We start from the raw sequence: 27923 nt of genomic DNA, 5'->3' as shown, positions 1-27923 counted from the left end.
TTACAGTAGATATTTGCGTCTGGTATCCTCATCCAAAGTGAGGTCTACTACTTCTGGGGGCGAAGACCAATTCTGCTGGGGAGTCACAGCTGTCCATGATTGTGTTTGCTGAGTGTTAATGTACTGTGAGCCGGAGCCATGCTTCCAGGAAGACACACTCTGAATCACACCTCCCCTGGGATGCACGCACCTGCAGCGAGGCAAAAAACACAGAAGATTAAAGCTACTATTGAATTCAGGCACAAGACTCTCAGCTGCTGTGGTTTATCACTCAGCCATCTTGTTAACATGTCCCTCTCCAAAATGCCCTCATGGATTTTCCATTTGTAGAGTCCATGAAATACCCAGTACTAAAGCCGAGACTAAACTTATGTTTAAACTTGGGGGTTGTGGTGGGGATTCAATTATTTTTAAGAACCGAATTCTGCCAGTGGGTGTAAAATGTGTGCGTTTTTATGCACATATCCCTAGGATCTTGAAGAAGTCTGCCCCATCATGTGTAGTACCATGCATTATTCAGAAGCACAGTCTCCTGCTAGCACTTTTACCCACTGGACTTTTAAAAAGAGAAAACAATTTAAGTGAGGCGTGATGAGACAAAGAGAAAAGCTGTCTTTCTATATGAAATTAAAATCATGTTAAAAACAAGGACGTAATGATACTTTCATTACAATAATTACAAGAGACATCTTGCAATTACATATTACAGCCATTACACCTGATTTTTCTTTGGTCTTCTTTACGTCTTAACTAAAATTTACAAACATGCTGGGAAATGCTTACTGATAACAGGACAGCCCCACTTCAGTAAAACATTTAAGCCTTCAGTGATTACAGTCAATGAGAATAAATCACGTATTTAAAGATAAGCACACACTCAAGTGCCTTGCTGAAGTGAGGTACAGATCTACTTATTTGCACAGAATTTTTACCTATTATATTCATAACAGATATGTGACAATTTCAGTACAGGCTAATAATAACTGGGGAAAAAAAGATAGACTAATTTTGTTACATACGGTGACAGGAATTTACTGGAGTCTTTAAGATGGTCACTCCATTTCCAGATGTAAATCTTAAAGAAGTGCTAGAAAAACTTTATAGCTAGTGCTCCAAAAACCATTTTGCTCTTGTAAGCACTGGTGGTGGCTGTAGCTGCTCCTGGCTGCGTACGTACGCAGGCTATGTTCGGCTGCTGGGGCAGCCCTTTCCCTTTTCTTTGTACTATATTTCAGGAACCCAGCTTTTCTGCACCGGTCAAATATCCCTGACATTTACATTTTATCTGTTCTAATTTATGGTAGCGCAATTTATTTTCTCCAGAACTACTTAGGTTACGCTCATCTCTCCTGGCTCTGGTTAGAGTTTCATGAAATAGAATGAAAAATCTCCTTCTCCGAGCTCTAACTTCTCTGAACATAAATGTCTCATTTCCTCTCAGATATGCTATTTAGTTTTGGATGTGATGTTCAGAACGACTTTTTTATTACTTCTTCAGTCTTAAAAATACCTTCTTAAAGTACATATCTACAAAGAATTAGTAGTAAGAGACTGGAACTCTAACAAATCTAGGGGATTATTTTTTTTAAATTTTCTTTTAAGAAGAAATATTTTTAAGCATAACTGACAAGAAAAGATCATAGCCAAAGAAAACTAAATACTATGTTCAGTCTTGGGGACTACGGTCCATCATTCTGACACAGAACAGTCCTCAATGCTCAGGCAAAGCTAATACTACATTTTCTCCCTAAAGATGACAAAAAAGCAAGCTATAAATTATCTCATAAAAATGATACCTTGCAAAAATAAAAGTGCTTATCCTCACATGAGTCACACAAGCAGCCAATAGCAAAATGGTCAATCAAACATTAGCTTAGGGAACATGCTTTCCAATCTGTAGCTAAGGGAAGATACCAAGTAAAGGCAACTAAAAAAGGGGGGGAGAGGGAAACACCTAGGAAAAAACAGAGCAAGACTGTTTTATATACATGCATAATTAAAAAAAAAATCTATTGGACAAAAATTAAACAAACCGAAAAACATGACTTGGTGTCCTAAGGAGATGCCAAGTAATATTCCAATGATGAGAAACACCACCAATTCACTAGCATTCTGAAAAACTAGGGATGATGGACGAACTCTAGGGTTTCACGACTCACACCAGTCCAACGACGACATGGAATATGCATCACGATAAAAAACAGTGTGAGCAAAAAAACTGAACCCAAACACCATACTAACTAAGCATGCAAAAAATACTCATCAAAAACCTAAACCTTTTCCAAACGACAACCCTGTCAGAAGCCCATCAATACTTCATAACTGCAAGCCTAGACCTGCAAAAGAAATAAAATTCTAAATAGGATTCAAACAACTGAAATGTGTGAGTATTCAACGGAGCCAGTAAGAACTAGAGTTCAGGAGACAGCAGATAAACTGACTTTATATAGCAACTCTACATTTGCTCAACATTTCCATTCTTGTACATGGTAACTATTATTGAAGCAAGCGGCATGGAAAGCTTTTGAACAGGGGACCTCGAGCAGCAGGGTTGTGTGTATGTAGCGCTAGACAGATTTACACGAACTAGTAGTGGAGGACAAGTCCACGCTGCTTATCATTAGGACAAAGATCCTCTAAGCCCTGGGTCTGCCGGATAAACAGCCAGGAGAGCTACTTCCTAAGGAATTAGTATCTTCCAAAAGAGTTAGCCATGCAGGGACTTTCACTGTTCTAAAAGCAAAGACTAAATCTCTCTTCCTTAAGCAACTTAAAATTTCCTTTTTTCACATCCAACTGCACTGGACTGTGCCCACACTGTCTGTAGTTTCCTGCCTGGGAAACTGGGTCCTGTACACCTTCCTTCTGCCTGTCCTCAAGAAAGATGTGGTGAATGGACAATGAGGAACAGCTCTGTTCCTTGTCCCTCACAGCCCTTTTCCACCTCCAAGCATTCTCCAAGCAGCAGACTAGTTTTAGAAAGAGCTTGTCTGCATACTGTTATAACTCGCTTTTATTCCATCAAATTAACACTCCATACTATAGAAAAATGCCAGTCTTTTTCAACTGCTTCATATTACCTTAAGCCAAGGAAAGATCATAGACTAAAGATGAAGAGTAACATCAAAAAACGCCTACCCAGAATAACAGCTGAAGCACAGCTCAACTATCTGAGCTTGAGAGAAACCTCTGGCTTCCTTACCTTCATCTACTTCGGGGGTTCGAACTCTCTTGTATCTTGAAATAAAACCAAGATTCATAAGGAGCCGGATTTTAATCTAAAAGGGCTAGCTTATGACATTAGCCATTAAAAAGTTGATAGTATTTTTAGAACTAATGATTAATTACATAAATTAGAAGCTGATTAAGCTTAAAGTGAGTATTTTGAAAGGAAACAAGAACCCACATAAATATTTTTTTTTATGTATTTGCATATTCAGACTATGCCCTTAAAATCTGAATTCCTAGCAATGGTTCCTGATGTATATAAATTTGGTATCTCAATATTTGGTATTTTAATACGACATATGTTTTGCCTGTTAATGTTTATGTGCTGGTTTTGGCTGGGATAGAGTTAATTTTCTTCATAGTTATAGCTAGTGTGGGGCTGTGTGTCGGTTTTGTGCTGAAAACAGTGTTGATATATAGAGTTTTCGTTACTGCTGAGCAGTGCTGACACAACACCAAGACCTTTTCTGCTCCTCACACCACCCACCAGCGAGCAGGCTGGGAGTGCATGGGATGCTGAGAGGGGACACAGCCAGGACAGCTGACCCCAACTGACCAAAGGGATATTCCATACCATATGATGTCATGCTCAGCATATAAAGCTGGGGGAAGAAGAACGAAGGGGGAGACGTTCGGAGTGATGGCGTTTGTCTTCCTGAGTAACCGTTACACATGACGGAGCCCTGCTTCCCTGGAGATGGCTGAAGCCCTGCCTGCCCATGGGGAGTGGTGAATAAATCCCTTGTTTTGCTTTGCTTGCGTAGGTGGCTTTTGGTTTACCTATTAAACCAGTTTTATCTCAGCCCATGAGTTTTCTCACTTTTTACTCTTTCGATTCTCTCCCCATCCCATCGTGGGGTGAGTGAGCAAGCAGCTGCGTGGTGCTTAGTTGCTGGCTGGGGTTAAACCACAACAGTCTGATATCGAATCACAAGCTTAATCTGAATACATATGAAGTTGATAATATTCTAAAGAAAAACACATTCTGCTATCACCGTGACCAGCAGAATAGAAAAAACAAGTGCAACATTTGCTATTTTTCAGGCATCAGTTATGGAGGGATAACTACACAAGCGGAAGTCAGTAGTTTTTTATTAATTTTGGCAATACAGATATTCTGATAAAATGAACGAAAAATTAGAAGTGGAAAAAGCAAGAAAAAAGGAATTCATACCTGGCATGTTCCTGAACTCCAACAATCTCTACTTCACTATCAGAAGAGGCAATATTAATTTCTTCATTGATCTGGGCATTTCCAGAAGAGGTTTTGTCACTTGCAAGGAAGCCTGGATCCAAATGACCTATAGATGGGAAAATGCAAACACAGCCAATGTTTAACAGGTTACACAACTCAGAAATCAGCTGGAAAAGGAATTTCCCAAGATAGCAAAAAAAAAAAGACTGAGACACTGAAATTGGAAAATCTTGTTAGATCAAGTTGTCCAACTTTCAGTTCATCACCTGATACAGGATGACCTTGATGACCTATGATTTATCCAGTCTCAATAGCTCTAGTGACGGTGTTATGACACCAGTGTGAACAAAGCCCGACTACTGCATCAGGAGCACTTGATGTAATTAGGCTTTCCAGCTGTTATATTACCACAATGCTAAGAGTTAGACTGTGCCTAAATCTCTTTGAAATAGAGAAACATAACAATCTACTGTCAATAAATCAAACTCGGTGATACTGTGGCAAACAAAGCCTATAGGCCAGACAGAAACATCACACACACCAAGGAAAATGATCCCCCTCCAAAAAAAAACAGGGGAAGGTTGTCAGTGGAAAAAACAACAAACCCGTCAGTTTCTGGTTGCGTTGGTTCACACGTCTGCTCTAACATTATTACAAATGCTTGGGAAAAAAAAAAAAAAAAATCTGTTTTTCATAAGTTCCATAAGTGTTGGGTTTTTATTACAGTTCCTCAATGCTATCCAGTTCATCAGTCTGTCAAACAAAAGTCCTCTCTAAATACAGTAAGTGTGGCAGGTTTTGCCTTTTCTGCAAAGAAGGTCCTTCACCACAATTAGTGAAGCTGTGTCGTGACATATTAAATAACATTTGCATGGAAAACACAAAACAGCCAAAATAATTATTTGTTTTGCAAAAAATAAATTATTTAAAAATTCTATTAAAAACAAGAAAGAAGATAACTTCTACTTTCTTTTCCTCCTCTAAAAAAAAAAAAATTACTTCTACTGTCTGTCTTTAGCAGTAACCTGGTGGATGCTGGGCAGCCCTGAAGCAGACAAGACTACCTACTTCTCGGAAACCACTCACTCAGCTGTATTACACAGAGGAAAAATCATTTGTCAAGCAGGACATTTGAGATTAGATTAACAAATTAGGTATATCTAGTTTGACTGGACATCTCTGAAGAGATGAGAGGAGGAGGATGCAGTAACGATCCACCAAATTTCAAAGGTGTGCGAACATGCAGAACTGATTATACCCCCGGGTAGATCAAGAGGACACAGACAGAAGAAATTAAAACAAGTGCCAGGGAAACCTTCTAATGACTGCTTCAAGTACTTGGAAAAGATGCAAGCAAGTAGAGGGGCAGAGACCATACTGTATGTTCAGTTTTTGGAAAGCAAAGACCCTTAGTGCAACATCCGATCAGGGTTAGCAAGGGAAGGAAACCTGTGTGCTGCCATGTATCTGAAGGAGGAGCTTCCACCTCACAAGACAAAAAAAGATTTGTCAGCTGAACTTAAAATGAATTAATAGCCCAGGCAGTCTTTTCCTAACACTACAGTTCAGCTGAACAATTCTTGGCAAATATCACTGACTGCCACAAAGTCCCAAAACGGGTCACAGATGTTTCTTTAATAGAAGTGGCTGGGCACACCGTGAAACATGAAACGGAAGCGCTCAGAGGCTTTGATTCACATGCTGGCGATGCAAACCGGGAGCTTTACCTGATCACCACCCCAATGACTCGCATCGCCCCGCTCCTGAACGTCGTTGCTGCTACAGCACAGGCAGCACAACTGCGTTGCTACACAGTCCTTGGGCACCGATTCATGCACACTGGTATGGATATCGACCTGCCTTAATATGTTGTATTAATGAGGTACTGCCACTCTGCACCCTTTACTAGACAGGGTAATGTCTGGCAGCGGGGCAAAGCAGACAGCTTTAGCCCCAACATAAATCCCCAGAATAAATGGGAGCACCAAAAGACCTTTTATATATTACCATAGCTTAAGTTGAGACAACAAAAAGGTGATTAGCAGTAGAGAAACCGTGATTAGCAGAGTAAATATTGCAACAGTAGCTGAGTGTAAATCAGCATTATAGCATACAGATAGATTTATAGCCTCTGGCCATACAAATTTCATGCCTAATAACATGCTTATGCTGTTAACTTCTTTGCACTAACATTAGGATGACGCCCAAAGCAGATGTTTTGTTTGCCCTACAACATCAGGGCTTGCAAAACAGCCCAAAATATTTGCCCATGCACAAAGGTGTGATAGTGTGTCCTAATAAGATTTTTCACTCAGATAAAGCTTATGTTGTTATTTTCCCATGGGAACACATCATTTAATGTCTGTAAAACTAGATACAGGCTGAAGATTAAATTTGGGAACAAGATATCAGATTTGAAAATTCTGCTTTCCAAATGTGCAATCCCAGACATGGTAAGAAAAGGCCAGTACTGACAAATGTGCAGTCAGAGGTGTATGGAGGCTACAGGGCTCTGGGGCAAGGTGTATGCAGGAAGAAAATGAGATTCATCCTTCCAAACGTTGAAATGGCTGTAGCACCAGGAGCAAATTTGTCTGGACACATTCCCATAGGGTCAGGGATGAAGAACTTTCTTGGAGTTTTCTAGTTTTCTTTTACTTGGCAGCCTCTTCCTCGCAAGTCCCCTAGGATATAGGTGGAGGAAGGAAGACAAATTTCTACCTGCATCGCAGCACTGTACTCATAAGCGGGAAGTGGAAGAAAGCTTGGTAAGAAACATCGTTTTTTATTTCCTTACACTCCTTTGCAGTACCAATCCATTAGTGCTATATAATAAAGTTATTTTCAGTTGTTCTATTTGTTTAATAAATCACTTTATAAAGGAGTGGGCTTGTTAGGGGTTAAATAGCTAACTATCAGTCAGCTGCTATCCTGCAAACAATACCGGAGAGCTTGGAAAACACTAGCTTCAAAAAGGCTGGAACAACATCCAGCCACAGACCACAGTGAAAATAATGCAGCTGAGAGTCTCATATTCAAATAATGGACTTGTCCACTATACAATAATGGAACATTTCTTTCAAAATCTGCCACATACTTCTATTTCTTTAAGCCTTATAGACATTGAAAAGTAGCTCAGAGCTACCAGGACACTTCCAATGTAGGTGCCCGCTGTCAGACTTAATCTGGAAAACACAGCATGAAACAAAAAGCTGCCGTGTTCCACTACTGCAAGCAGGACTCCATGTCTTACGCAGCTAAAAATCTTAACATGGGTATTAAAAAAAATGAGTGGAAAGGAAGGCAGTATGTTGGCATACAAGGCTATGGGATGAAGTTGACAGGAAATATTCCCTGTTAGCTCTCTGCATCCAAAACACAGTAGGATGTCACGTGGTTGTTTAACTCTCTTGTTAGTGAAGAGTTGCAAGCACTCAGCGAAGCTGAACAATTTTTATGAGCTACATGAACTTTTCTGAATTCTTCCACGGTATTCCTGCTCTTGCTTTCTTGAAGGAAATTTCTGTGCTGTCTCTTGATGCTAAGCCCACTTACCAGCACCTTTTCACCCTTCTTTCTCTGATGCTGGTCTGTCCAATTTTCTGAGGTATGTTAGAAATGCAGATGGAATATGGGAATAATTAATGCTTGTGTTTTAAAGAAATAGAGACAAACAAAAGAGACAAAAAAGACATACACAGACAATTACAATACTTCAAATGAGATTATGATCGGTTTACTAGCTGGTGGCATGGGTCATCATAATCGACCACTCAGTAACAAGCTCAGGTCACTTTCTTTTAAAAGAAAAACACCACCAAAACCCCAGAGCTAAGTTCCAAGAAGTAATTAGAGAGAAAAGGAGGAGAACAAATAATTAAGAAAATTAGTGTCAAAAAATACATTGCAGGAATCTTTGTCAATTTTTATCAGCTCTATTTTGGAATAAATGTCAGGCATTTTAATAAGCACCTATATTGTTTTGTTGCAAAATCCACACAAGGAGCTTTTAAAAGCTGTATAAACTACAAAAATACTGAAAGCAAGAAAGTGGGAAGACACTAACTGAGGTGCTGGAACAAATGTCAGAGGAAGAGAATTTAAACAAACCTGTATCAGCACTCAGTTCATCTAGCAGCCCTCTGGTTCTCCAGGTAGATCCCGAGTCTTGGTTTCCTAAAGAATTACTGTGCTCTTGAACTACGGCAGCTGCCAACAGATTGTCCACATTTACCACTTCTGGGTCTGAATTTGTGTCTGATATATCATAATGAGCTACAACTGGAGGTCCATCTGCAGAAGGAGAGAAAAGCAACGTGTATCAGAAGTCAGCATACTGTGAAAGACACCTTTAAAAGTACAAATAAATTGTTTAAGGATTAATGCAATCTCCTATACGAAGCTCTTAAAAAACTATAGATTATATGAATTATTAAACGTCAGTTAATGAACACTGAGATTACAGAGACATTTTAACCTTTGCATACACAGAAAACACAAATGTAAGAAAAACACGTTTATCAATGTATCAGTTATTTGTGTATTACTTCACATTAACAAATAAACACCTCCATATCTGATGACATTACATTTACAATCATAAAAGAATAAAACCTTCAATTTAAAATAAAAAATATTAAGTTACAGGACATTAAATTTGGCAAGACAAGGTATTTAACTAGAGAATTTTACAAAACTCAAGTGACAGCTTACATTACTTTAGGGTTGATTGAATAAAACTAACTTTCTGATATACCTGATCCAGTGACAATAAATTTAACATTAGGCAACTTTCCTTACATAACATTTACCTGTCAAGGACAGGGGAATTTTTCAAAATGTCAATGTTTTTTGGCGTTGTTTTTTTAAGACCAAGAAAAACAAGAAACAAAACTATAATGTGCAGCAATAAATATGCTTTTAGTTCAATATGACTACCATATGCATCTTTGGCCACCAAAGTGACGGGGAAAAGAGGGAGAGAAAATTGCTTACATGATTCCGAAATCTATTCTATTGAGAAGTAACAAAAAGCTATTTTTGGTCGGTTTTGTTAGGATGGACTATTTTAATGACAATCACTTATAATTGGAAAGCATGCTAGAAACAGAAGAGGCTCAGAAAAAAGTCAAATTCAAGACAGGGATTAATGGGGAAGCAAAGAGAGAATGGATAAACACTGTAGTTCTGAAAGGATGCACATTTTTAACTCAAATGCCTCGTCTCAACTACAGCTTATCGACTCGGAGTCGATGAAAGTGGTTGGAGTTCCCGCTCCCCAAATGAGAGAATCAAAACTTTCTTTGGGCCAAGACCTCATCTACAAAAATGAATATAACATAGACGAAGAGGTTGGGTCAAAGCTCAGCAGCTTTGCTACTGCAATTATTTAACTACAAGAAGTTCTGGCAGCTGAATGTCTGCAGGACTTTTTTGTTATGGGTATGATACATAGAGGGTAAAATTTGTATGGGATAATATAGAATAAACACAAACTAGTGTGTTTAGGAAGACAAGACCTTCAGAATTACAAAATGGCTAAAGAAATTTTTAAAAGTCACAAAGAATAAAATGAAAAGACTTTTCAGGAAAGACTGTTTTCTTCTAGGAGTGTTAAGTGGCTGTTGAAGACAGAATGTGATGAACTAAAAGTTTCAAATTTAGTTCTCTGAAAAGCAGTTTCTATTAAGGTTTTTAGGGTTGCTTTTTTTGGTTTTGTAGGGTTTTTTTTGGTAACTTGGTCCCTGAAACATAATTCAACCCACTATTTTAAGAAATGCCTATTTTGTGATTAGCAACACACTTCATTAAAGAGCGATCATATTGCTTAAGTCATACTAAAGATCAGTTTTGCAACAAGGTATGAAGAAATTCACAAAATATTTCTGATCACACCTGCCTCCAAAACAACAATTTCATGAACAATGTTATAGTACAAACTTAAAACAGACCCGACAAAAATAAATGGGTAGTTAAATGCCGATGTATTAAAGACCAAACTGTTCGCAACATGACACACTGATGATTATGACTGGAAAAGAAGTCCTGATAATTAACTGAAAGGCAATCTTTGTCTTTTTAAAAGGCAATTACAAAATAATGGAATACCAAGTTCAAAATTAAGCTGGCTGATGTTCAGTTAATTATTTGTGAAAGCCGATGATTAAATTACATGCCGAAGTTACAACTGGAGTGAATCACGAGAGGCATGTTTTCTTTCAGTCTTATCATCAGAGTTCAGCGTGAACATATATAATGTGATCTATAAAAATAAACAGTCGAGTGCAGAAGATACGAGGGTCAAGTACAATATTGACTGTTTGACCATTTTTTCCATAGGTTATCTAAAATTTCAGGAGCTATGTACTGTTCCTTCAGGTCTTTGTTTCTCCCACTTCTTACTAAGATCTCCAAAAGCAGAAGCGGAATTTGATTTCAGATAGACGTGTCTATACAACTAAAATTATATTTGGACAAAAGGCACCAATAGTCTCAAGTCAAAATTGTACCACTCCTACATGTATAATCATGCAAAAATGTATAATAAATGTATATACATGCAGAGTGATATTCTCATCACCTACCCATAGAAATAACTTGTGTGAAAGTCTTCATCAGTAGGAAATACAAGCATAAACTTGTTATCTGTAGCTCCACTCTTGTATCTTCCACACTTCCAAACAGCACACCTTATAACTTAGCTTAAATTTAGTATACATCAAACAGACAAAAATATTTTCAATGTAATTTACATACTGTAATTATATTTGTCAGTGTAATAGCCACTAATTTAACAATCTGGAAACAAGCAGCTGCCTATTTACAAAGCAATCACAGCAGAGATCTATTTTTGCTTTTCTCAGCCTTGCCTTCCAGGATCAGATTAGGAAACGAAAGGCCCCTGACACCAGGTTTATCCACACCTATCACCAGTAAATGACCAACGAGGCCAAGACAACAGCCACTATGCTGCAACAAATCCGAGGATTCCCAGCATGTATAGAAGAATAAATAAGCAATAAAACCCTATGTGTCTTTAAAAACAAAACATCCAATATATGTTGTAGACAACTACAACTAGGTGAAAGTTGCAGTGAAGGCATATTAAAAAAAACCTCTAAAAAGCCTCCATTCCCCAAAGCCCGTTTCCTTTTTAATGCTACGAGGATGGGACAGGAGGGGTTAAATTTGGAAATAAATAATAATTCCCCGGCCAACTACGTGATCATCCGATGATGTGATGCAAAGTGAATGTGTAGTACTAAGAAATAAGGACAACCGGCTTCACCTAGGAAATAAGAACTGAAAAAATGCTTTCAGTCTGAAAGGGTAAAAGGATTAACTACAACCATAGTTGTAACTTATCATCTTTTCTTTACAGCAGAGCCACTCCTCATAATTACTGACTGCAACAGGATTTCAACAGATAGAAAAACAGACACCAAAGCAAACCATGCCAGAATCAAAATTTAATGTAGCACAATTAGGAGGTTCTCTGGTCAGTAATTTAAACCATCTATTTAAGAAAAAAATCACATCTTTTGAGAAGCAGAGGTAGCTGGAAGACTTGCATTTCCCTAGTGATAAGCTTTAATTCATTTTTAAAGCAATAAATGTTTGAAAAAGACAAGGCTGAAAGTTAATAAGTACCAGCAGCAAAATACAGCTGTTGACATTTAATGTTAAAAGGGGGAGGGAAAGGCTGGAGTTTTGTTTCAGGTTTTTTTTTTTTTAGTTCAGAGGCAGAGGTCATCATGGGGACAGCATTTCCAAGTGTCCAATTCTCCCTTTATTTACAGAGCTTATCAAAACTAATTCCACTCAGGACTGAATCGGAAGCCACATGCACAAAAATCCAGGTCTACACATATCAATTTTTATTTTAAGCTTCCAATACAGAATTCAGCAATTTCTTATTTGCTAGCCACTCTCACACTTTTCATTGAGCCACATCTCAACATTCAGCGGTCTAAACTGTGCTGTAAGACCAACACTCCTATTATCCCTCAATTCATTCTAATGGCAGCACAAGCAAAAAGGAGGAATCAACCGTAAAATTTCAGCTGTAGGTTAAAAGCAGCGATCCTATAAGAAGCTCCGTACCTTTGCGCTGAGACAGCTGTGTATCAATGCACAGCAGTACTTTATCACAGGAAACAAAAGAGGTTAGCTAGCAGAACCTGAATGGGGAATTTAGTCCTTTTTCTCTTTAGCTTGTTTAAATTTAGGCATGTAGTTCCAAGCTCATCACCTAACTCCCCTCTGCTGTAGCCAGAGAGAGGAACTTCAGGGTCAAGTAATCTCAGCCTGGAGCTTCATCATCTCCTCCCATTCCCCGATAAACAGGAGCAGCTTAGACAACCACCTTAGACAAGGCACTTAACTTTTACACTGCTAAGTTCAGCAAAATGAACGCCAGCCTTAGGGATGGGATTTAAACTTTGCTGTATTTTCTCTACAAGTAGTGGAAAAGGACTGAAATCTCCAGAGGACTATCCCGATTGAAGTAATTTGAAAATTAAAAGCCTAATTTTGGTAGTCTGAATTGCCCTCTAGAGTCATCAGTGTCTTTGCAATGAAGAGACATGGAGCCTTATTTAGGTGTGATGATCACCCTAAGCTTTAAAACACACAGAGCAGGTACAATAATAATAGCAGTAATAATTACAGCACTTTTATTCTTACAAAAAGCTTTCCATTAGTAGTTCTCATAGAGCTCTGAGGTGGTTATTAACCTCCTTATGCCTATGGGGGAAACTGAGGCAAGCAGAGATTTGCAGCTTGCTTAAGGCTAACAAGCAGAGGAGCTCAGCTTTGCTGAAGACAACACTCCTCTCAAATTACAGAGCTATTTTTAACTGCTAAATTATTGAGGAGTTTAAAAATAGTGTTTAGGAATGCTTTCGTGAAACATGCAAAATCTAAAAAGAAAACTGAGAGAGGCACTCTGGTACTCGCAAACCCAAGGAGATGCGGCTTCTTTCAGCCCCACCTCTGCATCTGCACTGTGAATACAGGCACTGCTTTGTCTCAATCTCAGTACTCTAGACTAAATTGCATTCATTTTTATGTAACAAAAGAGAATACTGAGATGTTTTAAAATAATAAGAGTTAAGACGACCTTCATTTACACTTGACACAAATTTAAGAGATAATTCCATTTAGTTAAGATTAACAAAACACAGAATGGACTTTAATACCTATATAAATTTTAAGATCAGATGATCATTCCAGTAATTGAAATAATCGTATTTTGTGTGCCAAAAAATAGAGGATTCATCCTAAGTGACTTGCCAAAACAGTTTTACAGTAGACACATCAGTAACTTTGATCCATACAGAAAGGTTTCAGATACAAGACTACAGGCTGAAGTGACAGTCGTTTCGTTTTAGATAAACGGTACAAACCTGGTGTCATTTAAGACATGATCCAGAACTGCCGTTTCATAAAGTATGTGCAGTTCAAATGGCATAAGCCAGCTGAACCCTGAAACAATTCCCAAAGTAGGATGAGGGGCAGGAGGTCTGTCCTTTTTCTATGTTGTTTAGCAACATGCAACACTCCATTACTATTTATATTTATTTATTTATTCCAGTTACAGTAGTTACATTTCAAAATTTACAGGGTTAGGCAAAGAATACATTGTAAATACAATAAAAAATAATAGTAGTGTAGCAACATTCTCTTTAAAATCATAAAGTGAACAAAAAGTTATCGATGAATCCACTTTCCTCACATTTTCCTTCATTTCACACAGTAAAGCTTTTGTGGTTTTTTTTTTTTTTGTTGTTGCCATAATAATAAAATAATAAAATTAAAACAGCATGACCAAATAAGTATCTGTTTTCAGGCTGGATCATTTTTAATATATCACATCAAAAGAGATTTCAAAAATTCAAGTCTTGCTGATGAACATTCATTCTTTCAGGCTTTTTGATGACTAGATGGAAAATACCTTGGATTTGTTTTACCAAATTATATATAAAGACGTAATAAAGTATTTTTCATTGTGCGTTCAGCAAAGGCACATGAAACGTGGCTGTGTATTGAAAAATATCAGGAAGTGGCATGCACTTTATATCTCATCATAGGATTTATTTTCATTGATGCCACCTAATGAATCATTCATTATGGAGGGAGATATATTAGCCAGATCTCTTCCTCAGTTTCACTTGCAAAAGTGTATCAGGAGGGTTTTGGAAACCCTCACATCCTACTCTTATATAACTATGAGAGTTAAAAAAAAAAAAAATTCCTTATGTATTTACAACTTACATTAGGAAAAGGCAGGCAAACACAGACCCCGTATGCACCTCTCCAGAAAACATCACATTTTTGCAAGTACGAACTGCATCTCCCCATGGAAGAGATGCATCTCCCCATCAGTACAGCCTCGATGCAAAACTTTTGATGATCCAGACTAACCCCCTGCTCGATCAGGCTGCGAAATTTAACAGAGCACTTGAAATCATTCCTAACTTAATAAGCCTATTTTCCATGTGCCTTCATTTTGCTGATCTAAGACTATGAGACTAATCAAATTTGTGAGAAAGACCAGTTTCGAGCTTCATGTTTTGCAAGGTACTGTCCATCTCTATCAATCAGCCTGAATATTTTAGCTTCTACAACACAAATTACACAGCGCATTTGTTTTTAATTCTTCCAAATGTAACTGCAGTGGTCACAGTGCAGACCTTGACTACTTGAAAAACATCTACTCAACTGGCCTGATTTATACACGCTCACCAGGCAGAGACTCCCGTTAAAGTCAGCTGAAGGATTCTCTGACCAAAAACTGCAGAATAAGTTCAATTTCTAATGAGGTGAAATGCCAGCCCCGTTGAAATTAGTAGAAATTTTCTACTGGTTTTAATAGGGCTAGGATTTAATTTCTTAATGCCCTTGAAATATTACTCTCAAAAAAAAGATTTACAGTGGACACAGGAAGAGACAAAATATATTAACAAGAGAAATCAGTGATAATAAATACATTTCAATTTGTAAAATAACTGCCAAATATAATCCCGTTTCATTGAAGTTAAGATTGGCCCTCCAGTCTTAACTCTAGCAGCTCATATAAAATAACCTAACAATCCTGCAAAAATACTGACACTGTGAACTTAAAAAAAAAAAGTAGATTTCTGCCTGAATTATTTTGTCTTAATAATGTTAAAAGTGACACCGAAAAGCAGTGTATCTAAAAGGTTTAAGATTTTTCTTCCCCCCTCACCCTTGCTCAGGTTTTTTTTTTTGCAATAGAAACACTGAATAAGAAGTTTCACGGCCTTTACTTGCATTTATGTTGCAGATGATCTTAATTTTCTTTTTTCTAAATAAACCCTGAAAATTCAGATGTTGTGTTAGAAGCATGTGAAACCCTCAGATAAAATGATGTGTGAAGGGTGGAATTTCTGATAGACCTTCCTTACCAAACCCCACGCCAGGGAGGGAAGCAGCACAAATGCCTGGGGAAGAACCTGCAGCCAAGCCTGCAAATCCACCACCCACTAAACCCCCAGGACTTCCAAGGATTCCTACGTAGGGTCCAATTCTAGGAGCAGATCCTTTAATTTTTCATTTACTGAGTTGTCAGTTTGACATTTAGTGACATTTAAATTGAGCCTTTATAAAAAGACTTATTTCTTTAGCACTTGCACAAAAAATGCTGACAAAGTAGCTGTGTTTCACCTGCTACTAAATCCTGACTCTGCAGTCATATGGGTGTTCGATTACTCCCATGCAAACAGCTGCCAGATTGAAAACATAATTTGTTATTAAAAATGGCAATATAGAGACTGGAATAAGCCAGTTAGGTTTAAACTGACAGCATCCTCCCTGGAATTACACCAGTTTACACCAGCTGCTCTGACTTGATGCATTTAATCTTTCAAACCATAAGAATTCTTTAAAGAAAACCAGAATGTTTCTTTACTCCACTTTGAAGTATAAATCCTAGGGCAATTAGATAAACTCTAAATTATCATCTGTCATTTTCCACATCCGTGCAAAACTACCAACTTCTCCTCTACTTGTTAAATTTGGTGTTTTTGAAGTAATTTGTTGAGATGTTGAGTATAAACATACATTCAAAATGTAACTCTGGGTTGGAAAGTAGAGGAGTTTCCTTCTGATAATCTTAAAATAGTTATAAATAAGGCCAGACTGCTTTAATGACATACAGAATGGATGAGATTAAAGTTTACGTTAAAATTTCAGCTGAAGAAATTTTAACTCCCTGAAAGTTTCTAGTAAAAGCCCTTTGAAAAGAAGAGCTTATAATGGAAATCATGACAAACTTAACTGCAGCCATATAATGGAGCAAAAATATTTCCAGGAGGGAAAAATAAAATAATCTGAAATTATGTCTTAGGAATCTCTTTTCTCAAAGAGACCACACACACATATAAAATATAGACTCATCACTAGTATTGGTATGTGAGGGTTGGTTTCTTCAGTGCTCTGCATCTTTCAAATTCACAATACAAAGCAAGAAGAAAGATGCTCCTGTTTAATTGCACAGCCTGCCAAATCCTTCATCAGGTAGGTTACACTACCCCGGAACAACAGAAAGGTGGGGTTCCCCTCATGGTTCCCCGGAGAAACACACTTCTTCACATGGAAAACAAGCTAAAGGACCAGATATTCAACTGTGTAAATCAACACACACTTTTCATTTCAAAGGAGCTGATTTATGACAGCTACAGATTTGGCTCCAGTTTTGAGGCAAGTGAAAAGAGTGACCAAAGAAAATAATATTTACCATTTACAAAACCATTTACAACCACTGGTCTTGCACAGGTGTTCTTAACACTAGGTAGCTTTTGTAGGGAATTTTTTTTAGGGAAATTAAGTTAAAATTATATCTAATATGAACTATCCCCTCAGTCTTCTGGGTGCCTTGGAATAATTTTATCCTAGAAAGAATACAGCTTTAAAGTCTGTATGCTCAACTGCTACAACCCTCTGCTTGTTCTTTACATTCGCAGCTGCTTGCATTGAAAAAAAACCCCAAAACTATTAACAGTAATGGATAAAAATGTTACAGAATTTTTAATTTTTGCCTGTAGTAACCAAATAAAAAAAAAATTATATTTTTAATACACTGAATGATTTCAGTATTTTTTATATTTTTTTTTAAAGATTACCTAACCAAGACATTGAAAGTTGGCAGAAATGTTGCTGGCTAAATCCCTAACAAAGTTATTATCCAGTTATGAGATTAGTACGTGAAAGTCTGTTTCAGTCTGAGAGCTAAGTAAGTTCAGCTGATCTCCTTACACAATTTGTTTTGAAATACCTAATTGCTCCATATATATTATTTTATAAAAAAGGTTAAGGGCATGCTTACAGACATACTGAGTTAAGTGACTCTTACACATTAAAAGAAACCAGTCACAGCAAAAAAGCTGTTTATGCATGCATGGGAAGATTTGTAAAGTTGTCATGCTTTAAAATATGCTGCTCTCATCATCATCAAGGTGTGTATATATATATATCTCTATCTCAAATCTATGAACACCAGAAGGATCTGATTTTTTTTTTTAATATCAACACATAATCTTCCCTGAAGGATCTTAAATTTTAAACAGATGAGGACAAGTTTATTAAATTGCAATCAAACATTAAATAACTCATTTAACTTTTACCTATAGTGAAGTTAAAAATGCACACAATTTCAGATGAGGGATTTTTCTTACAAGTTCATATCAAAATCTTTGTATCAAAATTATGCATGAAGGTGATCTGTAAAGAATTTATTCCGGTACTTAAAAATTATCTTCTGCATAGTCTTTCAAACAGTTGCTCTGAAAATAACACAGCTCTCTAACCTCTTTTTTTTTTTTTTTTTTAACGAAGGCATCACATACTTTAAAAAGTTAAATGTTAAAATGCTTTAAAAAAAAAGTAAGTAGTGTTAAAACAAAGGTGTCTGTGTTATACTGATAACAAAAAACATTTCTTGAGCTCTTGCTACAGGTTTGATCCAAACCCACATATAAATTGATGGAAAAACTCCCACTGACTTCAGGGAGGGAAAAAAAATAAATCAGACCTACAGAAGATACAGTGGTTACTTCCAAGAGGAAGAAACAGAATTACACTAAAATAATTCAGGGAAAAAGGGACTGTGGCTTAAAAAGCAAAACAGCAGAGCTAAAGGAGACCTATAGTGTTCTGTTTACTTAAACTATATCTATGCAAAGACTTTCATTTTCATTATCAGAATTTTGATTTAATTTGCATTAGAAAACTTTTAGCAAGTTCTAACTGATGATAAATATACATTTTTGGTAGCTACGGAGAAGTTACTTCACACGAAGAAAGGCCTTAATGGAGAAGTGACCAAAAAATCCCTGTATGTAGTGATAATAGTAAGAATTAAATAGAGATTTCTAATATATAGTTTAAATTATTCCTACTTTAAACATCACAGTTTCAAGCCTGCCTATTCAGGATAACTATCAGTATAAAAAAATCCACACAATAGCAAGTTATTGTATCATTTAAATGAAACTAATGTTCTGGCATTCCCCATCACAAGTAAATAATGATTTCAGTGGCATTCAGACATGGTTCAGGAGCAGCTCTTGCTGTCCGACCCAGACCAGCAACCCATACCTTCACAGACCACCACAGTGCTTACTGATCTCACTGTCAAACCTTCCTTTAAATCCCTGTGCCAAGGCTCAATCCATCCACCGACGGCTGCTTATCTTAGGACTGACATGACTATTTTTATTCCAGCATGGAGGATGCAGTTTGATCGTATATACAGAAGGCAGCAGCAGTGCTTTGTGTGCACGCGTCGTGCACGCACACGCCGCTGGGCGTGATTCATCTCACCTCACTTTAGCCGAAAGTTATCTATTCTAAACTGTTTATAAGGGAGGTTTAGACAACTAATTGAAGAGAAAGATGCTGCCAGGAGGTATCCTTTGTAGGTGCTTATCTCTTCCCATTGACTCAGAAGGATATCCACAGAACAGCAAACTAGACACCTAAAATTAGAGGAGATGACTTCCACCCAAACCAAACACATACATATATGTATACATGTGCATATTTGTGCACGCAATAGAAGACAGCTGCTTTCATAAATATGCCATGTGCAACACAGCAGTGACATTAATAAAAACTCTCGACAGGAAATGAACTACTAAATGGGAGACAAAAAAATAATCAGTTGCGCACATTTGTTATATATAGCTAAATCTTTAGGGTAAGCTTATTTACTACCTCTGCCTAAAAAGGAAGAAGAAAAAAATTAATGTATGACATGTTCAAGCTGCAAAACTTGGAAGTAAACAGATAGTTAAGGAAATGTTATGGGTCTGTACCTAATCTGGTTCTCTAGGGTACTTTACATCTTCAAATACAAAACTTATTTCCTTATATAAATGTTTTAACATGCAAAAAGAGCATTTGCATGAACATTCTGAATGCTCCTATTGTAGCAAACATAGCTCTACTGATTTGGGGGTATCTAAACAAGGATTCTAAGATATATTTTCCCAAGTTTGGTGATGAAAGCTTAGGGTGGTTCCCCCTCACATCTTTAAAGGTGTTTGTATGTGTCTGCTGGCACATGCACATGGATAAACTGTGGGTGTTTTAAAACTAGATATATATTCTCTATAAATTAAAAAAAAATACTATGGTAATAAAACCCAAAAGAGAAAAAACAAAACAAACATACAGGAAGAGAAAAGCAAACCTTGTTTTTAGCATAATCCAAAGTAACATCAAGATTGCAAAGATCAATTTTTAAGTTTATGATTGATTCAGATCAGACTCTGCAATATTCCCATTCTCAGGAAAGATAGGTGGAAAATTGTTATTAAAAGTCGCTGGAAACTCTAGCGTAGCATCAACATTTTGATAGCCCACGTAAGAATTAAACGACTGCTGTGGAAGTACTTGGCTATCAGGCATCTGTATGAAAGCCCCTGACTGAGTGGTAGGGGGGATTCTTTGGCCAACTAGTTGAATTTTAGGTTCCCTGGGCTCCAGTTGTTGCTTGCTTTCTTCATCCGTGTCAAGACGGGTTAGCTTTTCTATCCACATGCGAAATTTCTCCTCTGTCTGCCTCTGCATCTCGGCAAAGCAGTTCATGGCCTCTTCCAGGACATTGCCTATGCAGTTCCTATCCCACACGGTGCCCCTGTCAAGCAATCCTGGAATTTCCCTGGTCGCTCCTCCAGATCCCCCAGCACGACTGAAGCCAGCTTTAAAGACATTGAGGCCATTTGATAAGACATCATTAAGTAAGAACATAATACTGTTTATTAAGGCATGTTAACTCAGGAAAACAAACTTTTCTAATTGTGTCCCTTGGATATGACAATGGGGGAGGAATTAGCAAACATTAATCAACAGTATCACCGTCAAAAAAAAAAAATCACTTTTTACACTCACTGAGGTTATAATAGAAATTTTGGCTTCAAAATTGTTTTTATTCTAGAATTCTCAGACAATTCTGTCACAAAGGTCTTTTTTTTAATAAATAAACCAAATTAGTCCAATTCCCTTGCAATTTGTTTTGAATTCAACTGAAGATGTCAAAAATATTATACAGTAACATGTTTAGTTCTGTTATGCTGCGATCCAAAAATATTACTGTTTAACTGATAAACATGAATAATTATGCTTATTTTACTTACATACTTGAACTGTTTTATAATGGACTGTTAAACATAGACAAAATTGTATGCAAGGTAACAGAGATAAAGGCCAGTATAGTGACTGCAGCACCTGAAGTAGGCAAGCCCAAAACTCGGTCTTTTTGGAAAACACACTAAACACCAATGAAGAGAACACACAACACACACACACACGAAAAGATGTGAATGCTACGCTAATAACATGAGGCAAAAGCACTGTGTTAGGTCTGATGGACACAGCTACATCACAGGGGTAACGCACACGACACACAGGAGTGATCAACCTGACACCAACTAGAAGCAATGCCCTTCATCACACGAGCCACAGGCTGTGCAGCATTGCTACCATTATTTCCAGCCAAGGCAGAAAACAAGATAGGGCATAGTTGGAAGGAAATTGTTCTCCTTCCTTCTATCCATCAAAAAGATGGTTAAAATTACTGGCTTTGGGATTATCAGGAAGAACTTCAGCAGGGAGAAGGAAGGCCATCCTTATTATCTTACTCTACGTATCAGTAAGAAAAGGCAGTGGTATCTGTATTTTTAAGTTTAGAGTTCACTCAGAAATCCTCTAGGAAGCAATAAAACCCCAAGAAAATGAGGCTCTGTATCTTTTGAGGAATAAGAAACTATGTATGCATGCTGTCCAAATACACAAACATTACCTAAGCTAATTCCAAAACAAGACAAGCATCACATTAAACTACGCAAAGCAGCTATAGAACCTGACAATTTAATATGTAAACGTGAAACTTGTGGGATACTCTTGCTTAAGAATAATAGAAAATATCCTAAGAATGAGAGAAAACATTGCACAACCTAAGCAAATATTTACTAATAAAAACATAAGGCACTAAATCTTTATTGGGATTTCACTGTATACATGAAATTACAGTATTACTTACAATACATTCTTTCTAGGAACTATTTAAATGAGGTATACATAAGTCCTTCAGTAACAGCTAAACACAGCCTAGGATTATTGTCTTATTTCTGAGCAGCAGCAATGCTACCTGTCACGGGCAAAAACCTTCATTTAAAAACCCTGCTCTAAGTCTTCTCTCCCCTCTATTTACCTATCACACAGGCTGGAAATTCAGCATTCCAGTCCTCTGCTCAAAAATAAATTCCTTTAGAGCACCTAATTTACATCCCTCCAACTGCATTTTAACTCAAAGTAAAATTGTACCTTTTTCGTAAAATGTGGTTCCTTTTGTATATTCCATGCCTTTTTCCTCTCTAAAAAAATATTCCTTCCGTTCATATACTCCTAGTGTTGAACATGCAGTATGATTCTGTTTATTCATCTTTAGTCAGAGATCTCATCACAAGATCAAGTAACTGAACAGCAGCCTTTCAGATTCCCATAGGCTTCCGATCAGACACCTTTAAGTAATGTTGAGTAAGCTTTAATTGCAATTTAAATAAAAACTATTGATGGCGATATGTGAGAGAATCTAGGTAGGCTTTTAAAGCTAAGAAATGAACTAGCATGGTCAAAGTTGATAAAACTGTTCTGTAAACTGAAGAGACTATGTATTGAAATATCTATTACCCTGTAATACTATTTTTAAAAGGCATCATTCATAGTATATTTACAATTTACAGTAGCAGCAAATGCTTCAAATGCTTTCCTTGCAGTTCTTAGAAGCCTTGTTCAATCTCCTCTTTACTGGTGGCCTTCAGTGTTAAAAAGTAATCAAGTCTAAAAAAGCATTTTTATTATATCAAAAAGCTAGCATTTATCTAATTGGTCCCTTTGCTATCTGTAAACTTACAGCTCTATAGTTTTTGATGTTACACCAACTTAAAAGGTGAAAAATTTGCAATGACAAAGGGGTCAGAATCCAAGAATTTTATCTTATTTTCAAGATTTATGCAGAAAAGCACCTAAGAAATTCCCCAATGCTGTCTCTTTATGGGATCTATTAAGTAGTATCCAAATAACAACCAAATGCAAAGGGATGTAATTTAGGAAATCAGACAATGTAACAATCTAAGAAGATATCTTCATTCTAATTAACAATGGTGGATTCCTCCCTGTCGTTATGCTACCTGACACTTCCAAATGAGTATTTTACTGCAAATCGCTCTTAACAGATTGGGTGTTTTTTTTTTTCCCCTGTTCTTACATAATTGTCATTCTGAGTTACTTCAACCAAATTCATCCCTTGTGAGATGCTTCATCCGAGGTCTATGCACAATTCTTAGGAGGGAGTAACCTGGCTGAGAGTCCCTCACATACACTGTGCCCCTCTCTTTGGATTTCTGCATATTAAATTTTTATTTTTTTCTTTTTTAACAAAGTGAACACTTTGTTAAAAAGTGTTAACACCTTTTTCTATTCAAAGTTTTTAACAGATTTTTTTTTTAAAGCCTAAAACATGAGTCACCCCTATTTCAATTCAGATTTTTTGGAGCTGTAGAAAGCATAATAGTGCTGAAATGCCTATTTTTTTCCATATTGTATTTGAGTTTTTAAAAGTCCCTTCCTTTTTCCAAAGAAAAGTGTTTACACAGAAATAAATATCAATTCCCAGACTTGCTCTCATGCCAGTTTCATTCACAGTTTATTTGCATGGTCAAATTTGAAATTGTTTAAAGGAAAAACTGCCAACAGCAGCAGGTTTAGCAGAACCTATTTCAGAAGTCAAAGGTCATCCTCTTATGCTGTGAATACTGCTTGGTGTTTAAGAATGGTAAAATCCTAAATGCCAACAGAGAGGCTCAATCATTAAAAGATAAGAAAATGCTCCTCATCTGCAGTAATTAAAAAATCATGGCATTCCCTGAATTAACAAGCCCTAACTGCTCAGGTCAATGAAAAGATTCTCAGTAGCATCTATGAAGTTTAGGTTGAACCTGTATTTTCAGGTATAAATTAACACCATATAATATATTCAGAAAAATGTATCATATTTTGCTTAGCTCTTACTGAGCTCACAATATTTGTACTGAGGTATCACCAGTAAGATCTCAACTCCTTCCTTGTCTTTGTTGAGAGAGGAAAAAAAATGAGCCTGCCAGTATTTTAATCCACATTACATTTGAGCTCAGCAGAGAGAACCGACTCTCTATTGCACAACTGCTCACTTCACAACTTGGGTGCAGGCACAAACTGAAGCTAGTAACACTACAGTTGTTCATGGCATTATTATGTACTTCGCTGAACATTTTTCTTACCTTACTAATTTAGACAAACATACTTCAGAGCCAGTCATGTGGATAGTTTGAAAAAAATAACTGCACTATTAAAATAGAAGAGGTTTAGTAACGTGACATGAAAGACTACTACTGTATTCTCAAACGTGACACTTTAATTTTCAGACCACACACAAGCAAACTGTCTTCTGTAACTCTACATGTGTCCATAGAAGGTAGAAGAGCCAGATTATGTACAACCTTTGTACACAGAGGCCACATTAAATTAACTGTCACTAAAAATTTTAGAGCATCTCTGCTGGCAAAACTGTTTTTCAGATGACAGACATTTGAAAATCAGTCCCAATAATAAGCTATGTTTAGGCAGTAACCAACATTACAGCTGAAGTGTCCAAGTACAGTAAGACTAAGGGGAACACAGGCTACCTGTAAAACTCTTCTGCATCAATGTCTGCAGACTTTTTCAAAAGCAAAGGGAAAAGTTTTTTCACACTTATGTCCTTCTGACAGGTGCACTGTAGTTTCCTGACACTCAAGTTCAAGTATCCAGTTAAATCTCTTTCTTAGCTTTTCACTGTGTGCAAAGGACACTCACAGCCTGAATTGCCAGTAATGATTTTGATATTCTGTTTTATTTTCTAACTACGTGTTCTTTCCCTTTTTTTTCCCTAAATTTTGAGGATATTCACAGTGTAATGTCAAGCACACTGAAATGGCTTTCTCATCAGAAAAAAAAAAAAAAAGTCAAACACTTTCCCAGTTCCAAGAAGAGGGATCACAGATGGCATGTGAATCTACCACTGCGATGGAGCGCTGGGAGTCCTACTCCGACTCACAGCTCCACCGCATCTGTTAAGACCACAACGTTTCATTAACCCACAAGCAGCACAGGATGCATTTTTGGCCAACCTTGTCCTTATCTCTACAGAGAATATTTTTCTCTTGTACTTGGAGACTGTTTCCCACAAACCAAAGCTGTTTCTACTTAAAGGAGAACCGTGATGTGGCAGGTACACGTTGCGCCCAATTCCAAAAGGACAGCTCAAATGTTTTCATGTCTTAAATGTAATTTAGTTATCAAACAGATGATAGGTGCTATGAAATAAAAATAAACATCATTGTTCCTCAGATGGTTTTTGCGCTCCCACATCTTGCATCACACGTAAAGCTGGGCCTTGGTGTAATCATCACTAAATAATCAAGTCCTTTCAGGCACTGCAGTGGGACCTTTTCACAGTTAAGACCAAAAGCTCAAATACAGAAGAGTCTAGTGACACAGAAAAAGTACCCTAGTGTGGTTTCAGGTCTCTGCAATGGAAGTCCAAAATCTAGGCAGATCTGAAAATACCATGTGGTGCCTTTCTGAGTCAGAAGGTACTTTTATGACTTAAAGAACGTAACCTGGGGGATTTACTGTGTTTGGGTTTTCTTAGGGGTGGGGAGGAACCTGTCCCAAAACTCAGTGAAATAGTCTTCCTCGGCAGGCTTTAAATCAGGCTTTAATTGCCCAGCAAAGTGTAAATATAGTAAATAAAAAGGCACAAAAATATGAAAGCTAGAAGTTTGACTATTAAATTGGTAAAAATAATTTTAGATCTCTATTAGAAGTTTACTACACAATAATTATAGGAGGATATGCCTTTCCCAGACTTTCTAATAATAAACATTAATTTCCTTTGTGCAACCTGCTTCCTAGCAATATGTGGGAAAAATGCCAGTTCTCATGGTGACAGAATCATTCACCATAATCAAGTCACTTAAAACCGTTATTTGTAAAATCTGCTGCAAATATCTTAAATAATTAATCTAGCAAACATTAGTTCAGCAACTTGAGACTAATTATTGCAGTTTTCCTTTAAATGTCCTTGCCCTACGTAAGCTGATATTTGTCTCCAAAAAGTCTTCCAGCACAAGAGGCAAAAAGGCATGTAACCCAGTAAAAATTGGCAAGCCAAAAAGTTTATTTTTATGTGATTTTATTTTTGATTGCCATATGATGACGGTTCTATGGTATAATATGCTGCAAGAATAATTCACACAAAATCCTGTCCATGGCACTTGGGCTAATAAAATAACAAAGACTCAGCAGACAAAAAACTTGAAGAATCTTTCTTTTGCTAATAAAATCGTAAGAAGGCCCCTGTAATTTGCTGCCTCCAATCTTAACCCGTATGTGTCAGAAAATTAAACGTATAGAAATTATAGATCCTTATGACATAGGAAAATGGTAACAGCTTTGTCTAAAATGTTGAAAATTTAGGTGTGGATATAGCTTGGGCACCTGCATAAACAAATTCCATATTTATGTCCTAAAATAGGTGACCAGCTGCAATCTGCAAGAATTTACAATAAGGCTAAGTAGGTTTGTCATGCACTGAAACGTAGAGCTGAAAGAGCAGCGCAAGTGCAACAGTGAACAGGGCCTTACTGTAACACAGGCAAGAGGTATGCCATGTTATTTCTAACACAGCTGCCGGGTTATGGTCTTAATATATTAAAGCAAAGCTGGCCACTTATCTTAAGAAGGTATTTATTAGATTATCACCATCTAATGGTATTTGACAGCACTGATAGGAGTTCATATAGGCTTACAAAGGAAAAGATCTGAAAATTCCAGAATTCAAACATAGTCCTTCCTCCAATTTACCATTTCTAGGCTTTGTTGGTGTGCAAAAGCGCACTGAAACCTCACAACAGATTTTAAAATTTGCCCATGTCTTGGTAATATACTGCAGTCTTCAAATTTACACAGAGCTGCAGTTCTCCTGGTTTTTCTCAAGTGTCACTCATTTAATTTAGCATGACAGCTGAGAAACGATGTCAGATGCGTTACAGTTCAGTTTAAAAAACATCCTCTACCTGGTATCTCTGCAGTGATTGTCTTGCTGCTCCCTGAAACCTCTTCATCATCATCTGATGAACTCGTGCTCGAGTCACACGTCAGGTCACTATCACTGGTACTGCTGTCCTGCAGCAGGTTGTACTTCTTACGAGCAGCTGCCTCACGTTTCTGTCTTAACAGCCGAATTCTTTCTTTGTGCTTTTGGCTTCGATGACCTTTCACCTTGGTAACTCGACCATTCTGCTTATCACTAGACTGTCGGTTTTTCTTGGCAGCCATTGTTGAAGTTTCACTTTCGGACCTGGATCGCCTGGATTTCCTCCCAACTGCAACCCCAGACACCGCAGAAGAGTCTCCCTCTACAGCAGCTTCAGCTTGACAGGGCTCATTCTCTTCTGTGGAAGACAATGTATCTGAGTCAGCCAAATGCCCACTGGAAGAAGGGGAAAGCATACAATGATTAGAAGAGTCACTCTCGTAAACTCGACCACCCGTTGGCTTATCGCTCTCTGTAGATGCTAGCTGAGACTCCGAGGAGTCTCGCCTCAGTTCCATCAGTAAGCAAGGCATTGAAGAGAGCACCGCAGAGTCTGCTGCAGTGGGCACGTTGTCTTTCTGAGTTTGTGTCTCCAGTTCTATAGGTCCGTCTTCATCAGGAGCAGTCTCTTGCTTTTCAGAAGTCTTTGGTGGAACTTCCGAATCAACCAGTTCTTCTGTTTTTCCCACTGCCTCCATCTTCATTTCAGAACACCAAGGACCTCCTGGTCTCAAAGCATGGAGCACACTGTCTGGAAGACTGGTTGAACTAGATATGGACCTCAGCAGTACAGCAACC

The 27923-nt window shown here is 37.4% G+C and overlaps 1 protein-coding gene across 2 annotated transcripts; it reads right to left on the bottom strand.

Annotated features, from left to right (window-relative positions):
* Positions 1-27923, bottom strand: LOC104616726 (chromosome unknown open reading frame, human C18orf25). Of its 2 annotated transcripts, XM_010281825.1 has the most exons (4): positions 27106-27923; positions 8534-8716; positions 4403-4529; positions 1-190 (listed from the first exon to the last, which is right to left on the bottom strand). In XM_010281825.1, the coding sequence occupies exons 1-4, from the start codon at positions 27827-27829 to the stop codon at positions 1-3; spliced, it is 1224 nt and encodes a 407-aa protein (XP_010280127.1). In that variant the 5' UTR covers positions 27830-27923. The 2 variants fall into 2 exon arrangements, with proteins under 2 accessions (XP_010280127.1, XP_010280128.1); XM_010281826.1 differs by lacking the exon at positions 8534-8716.

Source organism: Phaethon lepturus, unplaced genomic scaffold (assembly GCF_000687285.1).
Source record: "Phaethon lepturus isolate BGI_N335 unplaced genomic scaffold, ASM68728v1 scaffold6822, whole genome shotgun sequence".
In the NCBI taxonomy this organism is placed as follows: domain Eukaryota; kingdom Metazoa; phylum Chordata; class Aves; order Phaethontiformes; family Phaethontidae; genus Phaethon; species Phaethon lepturus.
Note: the sequence above shows the minus strand (reverse complement) of the source record. Positions and strands in the feature narration are given on the sequence as shown.